At 45.4% G+C, this 14,741-nt stretch overlaps 1 protein-coding gene across 1 annotated transcript in view; it reads right to left on the bottom strand.

The window, feature by feature from the left end:
- Nucleotides 1–1,964: 1,964 nt before the first annotated feature.
- Nucleotides 1,965–14,741, bottom strand: part of ANGPT4 (angiopoietin 4) — a 53,406-nt gene continuing 40,629 nt past the window's right edge. The window contains exons 7-9 of the mRNA XM_083507545.1: nt 13,930–14,096; nt 7,824–7,957; nt 1,965–6,300 (exon numbers count right to left, since the gene is read on the bottom strand). Of these exons, the coding sequence (XP_083363671.1) occupies nt 6,128–6,300; nt 7,824–7,957; nt 13,930–14,096 (474 nt within the window). The 3' untranslated portion in view covers nt 1,965–6,127. The remainder of the gene's footprint in view (nt 6,301–7,823; nt 7,958–13,929; nt 14,097–14,741) is intronic.

The following is a 14,741-nucleotide window of genomic DNA, read 5'->3' as shown; positions in this document are numbered from 1 at the left end:
GCTTGGATCTGTTCATTGTGAAAATATATTTCAGTGCGAGCAAATGAGCATGGTGGGAGTGTCAGAATCCTGCATGTTGGATTCAGTAAACACCAGTGCGAGAGCTATAGGCATTAGGAGGAGTAAGGATCTACTGCAGACATAGGCGAACTCGGGCCTCCAGATGTTTTGGGACTACAACTCCCATCAGCTCCATCCTAAGGGAGCTGGGCATGTTTAGCCTGGAGAAGAGGAGGTTAAGGGGTGATATGATAGCCATGTTCAAATATATAAAAGGATGTCACATAGAGGAGGGAGAAAGGTTGTTTTCTGCTGCTCCAGAGAAGCGGACACGGAGCAGTGGATCCAAACTACAAGAAAGAAGATTCCACCTAAACATTAGGAAGAACTTCCTGACAGTAAGAGCTGTTTGACAGTGGAATTTGCTGCCAAGGAGTGTGGTGGAGTCTCCTCCTTTGGAGGTCTTTAAGCAGAGGCTTGACAACCGTATGTCAGGAGTGCTCTGCTGGTGTTTCCTGCTTGGCAGGGGGTTGGACTCGATGGCCCTTATGGTCTCTTCCAACTCTATGAGTCTATGATTCTATTCTATGATTCTATGATTCATTCCTAGCTAACAGGACTAGTGGTCAGGGATGATGGGAGTTGTAGTCCCAAAAACATTTGGAGGGCCGAGTTTGCCTATGCCTGATCTACTGGATCTCCCTACACAGTCACTCAGCCCAAGCAAAGATGTTGTCTGACCCACAGGCTGTGGGTCTCCTCTTTTGCTTGGATGCCAAGCTCACATGGTGAAAATGTGAATTTCGTTGAAAAAATGGCTCCTTCCTCTTTCTGTCCCCTATTAATAGCATTCGCCCTAAGGTGGGTTTCAGCAATTAAAACGCATTGAAAACAATTTTCTGGGGAATGATCTATAATGAATTGAAGAAAATGTTCAAGATAACTTTTAGTAAAAAAACCCAAAAAACTAGAAGCTTTTCTTCTAGGGATAATACCAAAAGACAACGATAATAATAATAATAATTGTTTATGTATGCTACAACTGTAGCTAGAATGGTTTTTGCCCAGAGATGGAAAGAAGATGCAGTACTAACCAAGAATGAGGGGCTGATTAAATTAATGGATTATGCTGAAATGGCAAGATTAACAGGTGTAATAAGAAACCAAGAAGAAGAAAACATTATCAAAATTTGTGGAATATTTGAAAAATTATTGTATGCAAATAAGTTCATTAGCATGGTAAAACAGGGTAAAACAAGCAGTTAAACATATTATCAAGATATGGGTAGGTAGCCGTGTTGGTCTGCCGTAGTCGGAACAAAATAAAAAAATTCCTTCCAGCAGCACTGTAGAGACCAACTACGTTTGTTATTGGTATGAGTTTTCATGTGCATGCACACTTGGTATCTGAAGAAGTGTGCATGCACACGAAAGCTCATACCAATAACAAACTTAGTTGGTCTCTAAGGTGCTGCTGGAAGGAATTTTTCCAGAAACTGAAAAGTAACTTAAAAATTGTTTAATGTGAAAATGCAGCATAAAACATTGAAATTAAAAAGAAACCACAAAAGGTGGGGGTGGTGGAAGTCAAATATATGTGTGCATCGGAATTGTGTGCGATTTGTGTGTTTGTGATTTGTATGTCTGTAAATTTTTGAAAAATAAAATAAACAGAAAGAAACCAAGAACATGTTACAGAATGCACCTCAATTAAACATCTGTTTCGTGGGCCACCTTGGGGGAAAACCCCCCAATTCAAAACAACTTGAAATCCAAGAAATAAGGTGGGGCCTAAAAGTAAATACCTCAGGGGTCAAAAGCCAGGATAAAAAGATCAGTTCTCACACTCCAGTACCAAACCCTTGAGTTGCTTGTGAATGTGTGCTATTACCCATTAAGAACATCCTCCTGTATTTCCTGTGGATTCTGACAGGTGTTGTACAGATGTTGAACGCAACTCAAAATACCTGAGAAAAAGTTCTTTATAAAAACTTAGTTTATTTCAAATTTTCAAAACTGTATTTACAGGATAATGAGATATAGCATCAGAGAGGGAAACAAAGAACGCAATAGTGGTAATTGCAATACCGTATTTTTCGCTCTATAGGACGCACCCGACCATAGGACGCACCTTGTTTTAGAGGGGGAGAACAAGAAAAAAAAATTCTCCCCCTCTCTGCTCAGCGCCCCTTTAGCGAAGCAGCAGGAGAAATGGAGCCCCTTCCATTTCTCCTCCCGCTTCGCTGAAGGGGAGCAGCGCAGCTCTCCCTCTCTGCTGAAGCCAGGAGAGTCTTGCTCTCCAGGCTTCAGCAAAAGGAACCCAAAGCCTTTGGAGCGCAGCACAAGGTCCCGCTGTGCTCCAAAGGCTTCAGGGATAGTCACTGCGCTCCAAAGGCTTCAGGCGGCTATCCCTGAAGCCTGGAGAGCGAGAGGGGTCGGTGCGCACCGACCCCTCTCGCTCTCCAGGCTTCAGTGAAAGCAACGTGTAGCCTCCGGAGCGCGGGGGGAGCGCTCCCTCTGCGCTTCGGGGGCTTCGCATTGCTATCGCTGAAGCCAAGGAGCCTGCATTCGCTCTATAGGACGCACACACATTTCCCCTTAATTTTTGCAGGGGGGAAAAGTGCGTCCTATAGAGCGAAAAATACGGTAAGTGAAAATGCATTTTGAAAGCTTTCCAAAGCTTCTTAAGGAGTTAGGCTTTTCTTCAAAAATCTTATCGAAATGATCTCTCCATTCTTGTCCTGAAGGAGGTGAAGAAGTCAAGATAATTGAGAGGCTAAGGTGTCAAAAGTGTCTGTCCCTCCCCAAGACTAGACTTTAATATTTATATGCTTGAACTCATGTATATCAGCAATGATCTCTCATTTTTAAAATCTACTGTAATTCAAAATGTATTGGATTATCGCTCCTAAATAATGAACTGTCTGAATCCCAACTTCATCATCTAAATGCCAACCTTTCCTAAACGACGACTTTCCACTAAGCTCAAAACAAAATGGTTTTTATTCCAGGTTTGTGCTGCCTGCTGGTTACCCGTCATGGAGCTCTTTCAAAGCTTTAAAAAATATTCCCTCTTCGCGTTCATCTTGGTATATTAACCAGCAACATTAACAATACTAACTTGACCAACATCATTCCCTCGATAGCCACTTTCCAAAGTCTTTCTTTGCTTTCCCAGAGATAAGAATAAAAGAAAGAAACATTCGAATGAACAAAGATCTCAAATACCGTCAGATGGTAAAAGCAACTGAAGTCCTAAAATATAGAAATGTAATTTTAAACTATCAATAAAGCTGGAGGAGGAAGGGGAGTTTGGCTGAAGTTTTTTTGTTTGGGGTTTATTTTTCAGATACATAGTACAAATTAACATTACAGAGGCAAATGTGGAAGAATAAAAGCCGAACATTGACTATTGTACCACAACTGTATTATACAAAGTTAATTGCTGTATCATTTAAACTGTAGAATTGTCAAATACATCACTTCAGCAGCAAAAACAACAACAACAACAAAAAAAAAACCATTTAGGAAACACTTTGAAGTGGACGAGGTGAAAAAGACAAAGATGAGACTGGTGGTCAGCTACATAAAGCTTAATATGAGAGTGAATACAACTCCTTTCTTCTACTGGATCATAGACAACAACCCAATCACAAAACAAAGATGACTATTTACAAAGCTCATTTAAAACTAAGTGAAATTGTGCATTAAGGAGAGGATTCTGTGATCCCAATCGACCTATTTTTCACTAATATCCATGGCAAGGATACTATATTATTATTATTATTATTATTATTATTATTATTATTATTATTATATTGTGTCCTTCCTCCCAAAGGATCCCAGGTGTCTGCTCTGATGTCTCTTGGACCAGGTACAAGGCAGAGACACCAGAGTGTCACAATTTGATGGCCTCGGACTCTAAAGTCAACCAGAAATTATATCCACACCAACCCGCCGACCTCCCACAAATGGATTTCATGCAGAGCAAATGGGGATCATTTGTGGTATATAGACTGATCAGACTTCCATTCATGTGGTTGTGTGCATCTATGAACATTTGGAATCATGTGCTCCGTGGGTGAGATTTGGGCCCTGGGCAATTTGCCATCCCTGGACTCCAGGCCACCGTAGGAAGTGAAGCGCTTTGCTACGTTGGAGGTGCGACAGAAAGAAAAATACTTCTTCTTTTATACTGTATTGGCCTGAATAGATGCCTCACTTTCCCCCCAAATTCCAACCGTGAAAAGTTAAAGTGTGGCATATATATGCAGCCAGGTACATGGGGCAAACGTTCCCCTTTTTTAAAGGGAAATTCCCTTATTCTGAATAGGATTCCTCGCAAGAAAAGGAAAAAGTTGACAGCTATGGTCCCCTGTCCCTCCCCTCCCCCTGTCTAGTATGCAGCCAAGAGCAGCAAGGAATGGAGAGGCTTATATTCGGGTATTTTCCCCCCTCCCCCCCTCCAATTTTAGAAGTGCGGCTTATACTGTATTTGGGTGCAGCTTATATTCGGGCCAATTCGGTATATTGCAAGCGAAAAATGGCCACTTCGCTATCAGCAGAGTTGCTGCACGTCACGGAATGTTCACCAACATTATTTTCCAGGCAGATGTCATGCTTTGGCCCTCAAGCAGGGCTTGTAGGGATAAATACAGGGCAGGCAGAAGGGGGAAATCTCAGCTTTCGAGGCTGGAGGGTTTGGGGTGTTGTGCCACCTTTTCTCCAAAGAAGCTGCTCCACAAGTAAATGGCAGGCAGATATCCTGCAGGTAGAGCACAGTTAAAGCTGCCCCCGTCACATTCATGCCTTGGCTCAAAATGTTTTGAAACAGAACTGCCAAGGCGAGGTGAGATTTTACTGAGCCTTTTGCAGGAGGGTTCGCTGGAGACTTGATTCCCCCTGCTGCCGAATAAGGAGTGGGGTCCTTTTGATCTTCCCATCTTGGGCTAGCCCTGCTGACCAGTTCAACGTGGAGAAAAGACCAGCTTCTCCAGCCATCGCTGAAGCAAGGGGTTGAAAATGGCCAGTTTGACACATACACCCCTCGACCACAGCAGAAACGCTTCACGGTCTCTTGCAAGGATGTTGCAACCCAGACTGTGCCAGCAGAGGGCAGCTTAGTCCATTCATGGCACCGAGGCTCCAAATTGTGGGGTCTCTGAGCCTATTTATGTTTATGTGAAGCAAAAGAAGGGAACTCAGAGCGTCATCTTCAGAGCATGACTCTGTCCTATATAAATCAGGGATGGGGAAAACCTTTGGCAATCCAGATGTTTCTGAACTCTCACCAATCTCTGCAGAACCAGTGTCCAACACAGGCAGGATTATGTCTGTCTTTACCCAAATAAAGCCTGAAGCATAATATAAATAATATAAAGGCTGATGGCCGAAGAATGGATGCTTTTGAATTCTGGTGCTGGAGGAGACTCTTGAGAGTCCCATGGACTGCAAGAAGAACAAACCTCTCCATTCTGAAGGAAATCAGCCCTGAGTGCTCCCTGGAAGGACAGATCCTGAAGCTGAGGCTCCAAGACTTTGGCCACCTCATCAGAAGAGAAGACTCCCTGATGTTGGGAAAGATGGAGGGCACAAGGAGAAGGGGACGACAGAGGACGAGATGGTTGGACAGTGTTCTCGAAGCTACCAGCATGAGTTTGACCAAACTGCGGGAGGCAGTGGAAGACAGGAGGGCCTGGCATGCTCTGGTCCAGGGGGTCACGAAGAGTCGGACACGACTAAACAACAGCAACATAATATAAATCTGACCAGATTTTTCTGCATTTACCCAACAAGCTTGCCCCTTGCCCCTAAACGAGCCGGATAGCGTGACACACTTTTCACGGGCAGATTCAGCCTTTAACATACAGAGTAGTTCGCCGAACATTTTCTCGGAAGTCCAAAAGCCCAGAAAAGACAGCTTCCTGCGCCATCTGGGAGGAGAAAGAGAAAGCTGGTGCACTTTGCGTCCGACCACAGCCATGAATTCCTAGCCGCAAAGGCCTCTTTCTCAGGGAGTCTCTCTGCACCTGCCACCTGTCCAAACCGGAAGGCAGTTCCTGTTACCTGTGCCAAGGTTTGCTCTCCATGGCTCACAGAAACTGCAGCCCTGCTTGGCGTCTCTCCGCTATGCTCCTTCAGGGCTGCCCGAAGGCCGGATCATCATCCTCGTCCCCTTTAGCGAGTAGCCCGGTCCCTGGAAGTAGTGCCATCGGATCCCGTTCAGTTTACGGATATTGTGCTTCGCCGGGTAGTAGATGCCGTTCAGATTTGAGAGTCCACAGGCATCAAACCACCAACCTGAACGTGAATCGGGAGAAGCAAACCGCAGATCAGTGGGTCCCAAAGTAGGAGCTACCACCCCCTGGCTGTGGTGGGATTCAATTCCTAGGGGCTGAGGTCCCTTTGCCCCTCCATAAAATATTTGAGTGGGACACCCCCAAAAAGTTGATGGGCATTGCCATGTGTGTGGTGCCACATCTTGTGATTATTTATGCAGGGCGGGGCTTACCTGGCACCAATATTTTTTTCAAGTTGGCACCCCTGCTAGGGGGGCACTAAGAGGCATGGGGGTGTCGCTGGAAGTGGAAATGACTATTCACCTTTGAAAAGCTGGTATCGCTGGATCAAACCCATCAATTTTGTTGGAATTGTTGAACTAAATAGTTTTAATTGGATTCTGAATAAATGTGCATTTAATTAATTAGTTAATTAATAATAAAATTTTATTTATATTCCACCCTCCCCAGCCAAAGCTGGGCTCAGAGCGGCTAACAACAGTAAAAGTAAAATCACCATCGATTGATTGAAATATATTCTAAAATCAATTCATTCTAAGATCAATTCAGAGTCAAATTAATGGCAACCATTGGGCTAGAGTTCTATGAGGATTACAGAAGGAGGGGGGGTAAGGCTGTGCCTTGGCCAAAGGCCTGGTGGAACAGCTCCGTCTTGCAGGCTCTGCGGAAAGATGTCAAGTCCCGCAGGGCCCTAGTCTCTTGGGACAGAGCGTTCCACCAGATTGAGGCCACGACCGAAAAAGCCCTGGCTCTGGTTGAGGCCAGCCTAACCTGCCTGTGGCCCATGACCTCCAAGATGTTTTTATTTGAAGACCGCAAGGTCCTCTGTGGACATACCAGGAGAGGTGGTCCCGTAGGCTACTGTTTTGAATTTTATTGTGTTATTGCCTTCCTCAGTGGCTCATGCAAATCACTATTCATGCAAACCACGTTTTATAGTGTGGGGGTGCACTGGGGATGAGTTTATAGAACCAAGGGAGCAGCGGCCCCCAAAAAGTTTGTGAACCACTGCTGTCCAAATGCTTAAGCAGAAGACAAACCTGTACAGAGTGCTTAAAAACTCAAACTGCTTTGAAATGGCAAAGCTCTAAGGCTTTTAGTGGAGTCTTGGTTTGAAGAGAAATTTACACTTTTTGAAGCAATATGACAATGGAAACGCAGCCATCCTTAAAAAAATCTGCGCTTTCCCTAGTTTTACAACATAGCTCTCTGGCCAAGCAATGTGTACAAAAATGGAGGAAAGTGTGCATAAAATTGTATACATTAGTGAAAAAAACATGAAAAGGCATTCTATTAGGTGAAGGTGCTCTGCAAAAATATGTATAGCAGGGGAAATTACATGCAAATGTTTATAGAATTTTGCACTGAAATGCTGATGCCTTATATATGTGTGTATGCAAACTGATTTGGAAATGTGGAGCCTGGAAAAAGAGAAACTCAAGATTCAAAGCTCTTGGATTCTCACTTGACCCCTTCTTCTCTCCTCCCTTCCTTCCCAGTCAGGGAGCACAAAGGCCGACTTACCACCAGAAAGCATCTGCGCGCACTTGCAGTTCCGGCAGTTGTCATTGTCAGCGTCTCGCGTGCTGAAGCCTGTGCCTTGGAGAGGCAAGCCACTCTGCTGCCCAGCACTGCCTTTGTAGCCTCTCAAGAAAAGCCTGTGGAACAGAAGACCTCATGATGAGAAAGAACGAAATCCCCTACAAGTTGCAGCAGAGAGCAGGAAGGCAAAGGCTGGGGCTCCAGGACGGCATTTCCTTGTGTGGAGGACTAGTGATAGATATTTTTTGAAGGTGACCTGGAAACTGCAATTAATCCAGAATGCGGCAGCTAGACTGGGGACTGGGAGTGGCTGCCGAGACCATAAAACACCGGTCTTGAAAGACCTACATTGGCTCCCAGTACGTTTCCAAGCACAATTCAAAGTGTTGGTGCTGACCTTTAAAGCCCTAACTGGCCTCGACTCAGTATACCTGAAAGAGCGTCTCCATCCCCATCGTTCTGCCCAGACACTGAGGTCCAGCACCGAGGGCCTTCTGGCTGTTCCCTCACTGTGAGAAGTTTGGTTACAGGGAACCAGGCAGAAGGCCTTCTCGGTGGTGGCGCCCGCTCTGTGGAACACCCTCCCATCAGATGTCAAGGAAATAAACAACTATCTGATTTTTAGAAGACATCTGAAGGCAGCCCTGTTTAGGGAAGTTTTTAATGTTTGATATTTTATTGTGCTTTTAAGTCTGTTGGGAGCTGCCCAGAGTGGCTGGAGAAACCCAGTCAGATGGGTGGGATATTAACAACAACAACAACAACAACAACAACAACAACAACAACAACAACCCCAGAGTCGGTCATGACTGGACCTAATGGTCAGATGTCCCTTTACCATTTAAACTTGCTAAAATGTACCAGACAAGAACCAATGAGTGTTGGAAATGTAAAGAAAGGGAAGGGATTTTCTTCTACATGTGGTGGACTCATAAAGAGGTAAAGGCTTTCTGGGAAATAGTATATAACAAGTTAAAGAAAATATTTAAAAATACTTTAGTTAAAAAACCAGAAGCCTTTTTTATTGGGTGTAGTGGGCGAAGAGATACCAAGGGAAGATAAAAGGCTGTTTATGTATGCAACAACTGAGGCAAGAATTTTTTTAGCCCCAAAATGGAAACAAGAAGAAGTACCAACAAAAGAAGAGGGGCAGATGAAGATGATGGACTTTGCAGAAAACTGGCGAAGCTGACAGGAAAAATCCAAAACCAGCACAATTAAGTACAGTATTCCAAAAGGACGAGTAAATTTATGCAATATCTGAAAGATTATTGTAAGCAATTAGCAATTAACTTGTAATGAGAAGTCTTCTCCCTTTCTATATTTATTTAAATTTTGAGCTATTTTGTAATGAGTGTAATTGGAATTGGAAAATGTACAAAATGCAATGATATAAAGGTTAATTTTGAAAGCCATGAGGCGGGAGGGAAGGAAGTCAATAGGCTCTAAAGAGCCAGGGAGGTAAAGTGAATGATGTGAATGTATGTTATTAAATGGAAAATAAATAAAAATGAGAGAGAGAGATGATGATGGTGATGATGATGATGTTGATGTTTTTGGAAATCCACAAATACCTCAGCAGATCAAAAGCAGATGAAATGAGAAGTGCCCTTGCCTGGTGAGCAGAGGGCAAGGAGGACACCTTGAAAGAGCACCATGTTCTCTGAGAGAAACAGTTGCTCGCCAGAAACCCTTAGTCACATCCATAAATACCAGCAAGTTAAAGGAGGCTTGGCACACTCAGCTCCTGGATGGGCAGCTCCCAAGGAAAGTGGAGGTGAAGACACAAACAGAGCTGGAGATTTGCTAGGTGGCAAAGTTCTCTCACAAGAGGCCACCTGAGATGGGTTCAGATTCCCCATTAAACCCACAGGAGACGGTCCCTGCACCCGGGCTGATGATTTGCTAGGTGGCTGACCTCCAGGGCAAAGCACTTTCGGAACAACTTGTCCAAGCCCCTTTGCCTTTATCAGAGTAGGTTCAAATCTCCTTCTAAGCTGGCCAGAACAAACATTTTCATTTGGGTGGCTTTGGCTGATTTGGTGCTTGAAGCACGTACGGAAAAACCCCGGGTGGAATCTGCATGGAGCTCAGTGGTTTAGGAGGTGAGACCAGTTCTCTATCAGATTCCAGACAGGGATTAGCTCTAAAATGAAGGTGATCTCATACCCTCCAAGCGTCCTGATTTTCCAGGGACAGTCCAGGAATCACAGAAGCTGTCCCTGTTATGTACTGAGTTGAATAGGATCCATAATGCAGCAGTCTGATTGGTCCTAGAACAATAGGGTCCAGAATGCAGCAATCTGATTAGTCCACAGAAGCCACCCAATCCAGCTCCAGGTGGAAGTGAATCAGCAACCTGATTGGCCTACAGGTGAATCCCAGAATTAGCCAATCACGTGGGGCCCATTGTGTAAATAATCTACGGTATATACCGTATTTTTTGCACCATAACACTCACTTTTTTCCTCCTAAAAAGTAAGGGGAAATGTCTGTGCGTGTTATGGAGGGAATGCCTACGGGTGGCATGCCTACGGATTTTCCTCCTCTAAAAACTATGTGCGTGTTATGGTCGGGTGCGTGTTATAGAGCGAAAAATACGGTAAAGCAGACATTCTGGGGGAACATCCATTCCTCCTCACCGCTATGAGCTGAATAAAGAGCATGAAATCCACTCTCGACTCCGAGTATATTTCAGTCCCCGTTTCTGATTTGATCCCAAAACGGAAAAACAGACTCCTGTTTATCCTGGAAATAAAAGTCCTGCACTAAACGAAGGAGATGGTGAAGCTGGCATAAAAAGCCCATCCTATCATTTTGAAAGACAATGTCACCAATCCACTTTCACTGCCGTGCTTCTGCAGCCAACCACTTCTTAGCAAACACAGGGAGTGCTTATTCCTTTATTGTAAATGGAGCCTTACACTGTTTACTCAGAAGGAAGTTCCACTGTATTCAATGGAGTTTACTCCTACGTAATGGGGTAAAAAATGGTCAGTCTTAAACACTCAGAACTAAGTCCCACTAAGTTGAATAGGATTCACTCTCTGGTATGTTCCTGATCATTCTCACAGTTTCTACAGCGGCTCCCAACGCAAATAATAATAATAATAATAATAATAATAATAATAATAATAATAATAATTTATTATTTATACCCCACCCATCTGGCTGAGTTTCCCCAGCCACTCTGGGCGGCTTCCAACACAATATTAAAATACAGTAATGCTTCCGGGTTACTTCTGGGTTTTGCCGCTCACACATGCAGAGAAGCGCAAAATGACATCACGCGCAAAAGTGGTGAATCGCAACCCGTGCATGCGCAGATGCGCCGCTTCAGGTTGCGTTCTTTTCATGTTGCGAATGGTCCTCCGGAATGGATCCCGTTCGCAGCCAGAGGTACCACTGTACAGGGCTGCCTTCAAATGGTTCGGGGGTTGGATAACTCCATACCCCCCAACATATCTCTGATTAAAATAGGGATGTCCTACCAAACTCTCCAGGGATGCGGGTGGCGCTGTGGGTTAAACTACAGAGCCTAGGACTTGCCAATCAAATGGTCAGCAGTTTGAATCTCCGCGACGGGGTGAGCTCCCGTTGCTCGGTCCCTGCTCCTGCCCACCTAGCAGTTCGAAAGCACATCAAAGTGCAAGTAGATAAATATGGGATTGGGGGGGGGCAACTCCCATCTCTTGCGTGGGCGCATTTAGTGCCAGCACTGTCCGTTAAGAGTTTGGGTGTAATATTCGACACCTCCCTTTCCATGGAGGTGCAGATTGCAGCTATAACAAAGGCGGCAATTTTTCATCTCCGCCAAGCTAAGCAGTTGGCTCCTTACCTCTCTCGCCCTGACCTACCACTGTGATCCACGCGACGGTCACCTCCAGACTTGATTATTGTAACTCACTCTACGTGGGGCTGCCCTTGAGACTGACCCAGAAACTCCAGCGAGTGCAGAATGCCATGGCGAGACTCCTTACGGGGTCTTCGCTGCGAGATCACATTCACCCGGTGATATACCAGCTGCACTGGCTCCCGGTGGAGTATAGGATCAGGTTTAAGGTGCTGGTTTTAACCTTTAAAGCCCTATATGGCCTAGTACCCTCATACCTACGGGACCGCCTCTCATAGAATCATAGAGTTGGAATAGACCACAAGGGCCATCGAGTCCAACCCCCTGCCAAGCAGGAAACACCATCAGAGCACTCCTGACATATGGTTGTCAAGCCTCTGCTTAAAGACCTCCAAAGTAGGAGACTCCACCACACTCCTTGGCAGCAAATTCCACTGTCAAACAGCTCTTACTGTCAGGAAGTTCTTCCTAATGTTTAGGTGGAATCTTCTTTCTTGTAGTTTGGATCCATTGCTCCGTGTCCGCTTCTCTGGAGCAGCAGAAAACAACCTTTCTCCCTCCTCTATATGACATCCTTTTATATATTTGAACATGGCTATCATATCACCCCTTAACCTCCTCTTCTCCAAGCTAAACATGCCCAGCTCCCTTAGCCATTCCTCATAAGGCATTGTTTCCAGGCCTTTGACCATTTTGGTTGCCCTCCTCTGGACACGTTCAAGTTTGTCAGTGTCCTTCTTGAACTGTGGTGCCCAGAACTGGACACAGTACTCCAGGTGAGGTCTGACCAGAGCAGAATACAGTGGCACTATTACTTCCCTTGATCTAGATGCTATACTCCTATTGATGCAGCCCAGAATTGCATTGGCTTTTTTAGCTGCCGCGTCACACTGTTGGCTCATGTCAAGTTTGTGGTCAACCAAGACTCCTAGATCCTTTTCACATGTACTGCTCTCAAGCCAGGTGTCCCCCATCTTGTATTTGTGCCTCTCATTTTTTTGCCCAAGTGCAATACTTTACATTTCTCCCTGTTAAAGTTCATCTTGTTTGTTTTGGCCCAGTTCTGTAATCTGTCAAGGTCGTTTTGAAGTGTGATCCTGTCCTCTGGGGTGTTAGCCACCCCTCCCAGTTTGGTGTCATCCTGGTATGTCCCACAAAGAAACTTATGGTCTTCAAATAAAAACATCTTGAAGGTCCCATGCCACAGAGAGGTTAGGCTGGCCTCAACTAGAGCCAGGGCTTTTTCGGCTGTGGCTCCTATCTGGTGGAACGCTCTGTCACAAGAGACTAGGGCCCTGCGGGACTTGACATCTTTCTGCAGGGCCTGCAAGACAGAGCTGTTCCACCAGGCCTTTGGCCAGGGCACAGCCTGACTCCCTCCCTCGGCAATCTTCGCGGAGCTCTGGCCCAATGGTTGCCAGTGGCTTGATTTGAATTACCTTTTTCGCTCTATAACACGCACCCGACCATAACACGCATGTAGTTTTTAGAGGAGGAAAATCCGTAGGCATGCCACCCGTAGGCATTCCCTCCATAACACGCACAGATATTTCCCCTTACTTTCTAGGAGGAAAAAAGTGAGTGTTATGGTGCAAAAAATACGGCAATTTTATAATGAGTGATTTTAGAGTGTTGTGTTGTACTTTTGTACTGTTTTATTGTTGTTAGCCGCCCTGAGCCCGGCTTCAGCTGGGGAGGGCGGGATATAAATAAAATTTATTATTATTATTATTATAAATAGGTACCGCTCCGGCGGGAAGGTAAATGGCGTTTTCGTGCGCTGCTCTGGTTCACCAGAAGCGGCTTAGTCACGCTGGCCACATGACCTGGAAGCTGTAAGCCGGCTGCCTCGGCCAGTAAAGCGAGATGAGCGCAGCAACCCCAGAGTCGGCCACGAATCGACCTAATGGTCAGGGGTCCCTTTACCTTTACCAAACTCTCCAACATTTCTCCAATGAAAATAGGAATGTCCTAAGGAAAAGCGGGACATTCCGGGGTAAGATCAGAAAACCGGAATGGCTTTTGTAAATCCGGGACTGTCCCTGGAAAACAGGGACACTCGGAGGGTCTGAACTGTGGTGTCCATGGTTCTCTCCCCCCCCCCCATTTCATCCGCACAGCAACCCTGTGAGGTAGGTTAGGCTAAGAGATGGCGACGGCTGAGTGGGGATTTGAACCCTGCCGATAAACACCTACCATGCTGTTTGCATACAGCTGGCAAAGACCACATGTTACCTGTATCGCTGACGCTCGCTTCCCAGCTGGACCTTTTCGTAGTGGGCGTAGGCGCGATTTCCTTCCCAGTCCAGGAGTTCGACCCTCAAAGAATAGGCTCCCTGGTTGGTCAAGAGGTGGACTGCCTCGTTCCCCAGCCAGTATTCTCCTGCTGGATCCCCAAAGCCCTGGGAGAGGCAAAAGACAAAGCGCTAAGTGGGTTGCTCAATTAAGTTCTCGGCATATATCAGCTGAGAGGCTGTTCCTCCCATGAATATTGAATTCAGCCGGTGAGGACTGAAAGGATTGCGGTCGAAATGGGACCACGGGTGGGGGAGAGAGAGAAGAAATGGGATCAGCATGGTCCAGAGAACTCCAAGGTCTGCAGATGTACAATCATCATTTAGGGAAAAAATATTTAGGCAACCTTCCCCCCAAAAAACAGACAGATGAAGAGCAACAGCATGCTGAGTCTTCTGGAGAAAGGGACAGAAAACTGGGAAGAGGAACAGAACGGAATGGAGTATTTGGCAAGAGGACCACAGTTGGCTGGCTGGAACCCTGAACAGGAGCTCTCCACACCGCAATGTCTTGTAAAAATCAGATGGCACATATTTTTCGGGGGGTGGTGGGGGTTTCCATGGTAGGAAAGGTGAGATTAACTCTGTGGTCATTTCCAACACTATTGGTTGTATCCAATGTTAGTTCAGAGTAGACTCATTAATAGACATGAATAGTCAAAGTCCATTAATTTCACTGGGTCTACTCTGAGAGTAATTTAGTTGACTCCAACCTTCCGATTCCCTCTTGTTACTTTGTGTAACATGGAGAAG

The sequence above is a fragment of the Podarcis liolepis genome, assembly GCF_965112155.1.
Source record: "Podarcis liolepis genome assembly, chromosome: 6".
NCBI classification, from domain to species: Eukaryota; Metazoa; Chordata; class Lepidosauria; order Squamata; family Lacertidae; genus Podarcis; species Podarcis liolepis.
This window is presented reverse-complemented; position numbering and strand designations above follow the sequence as displayed.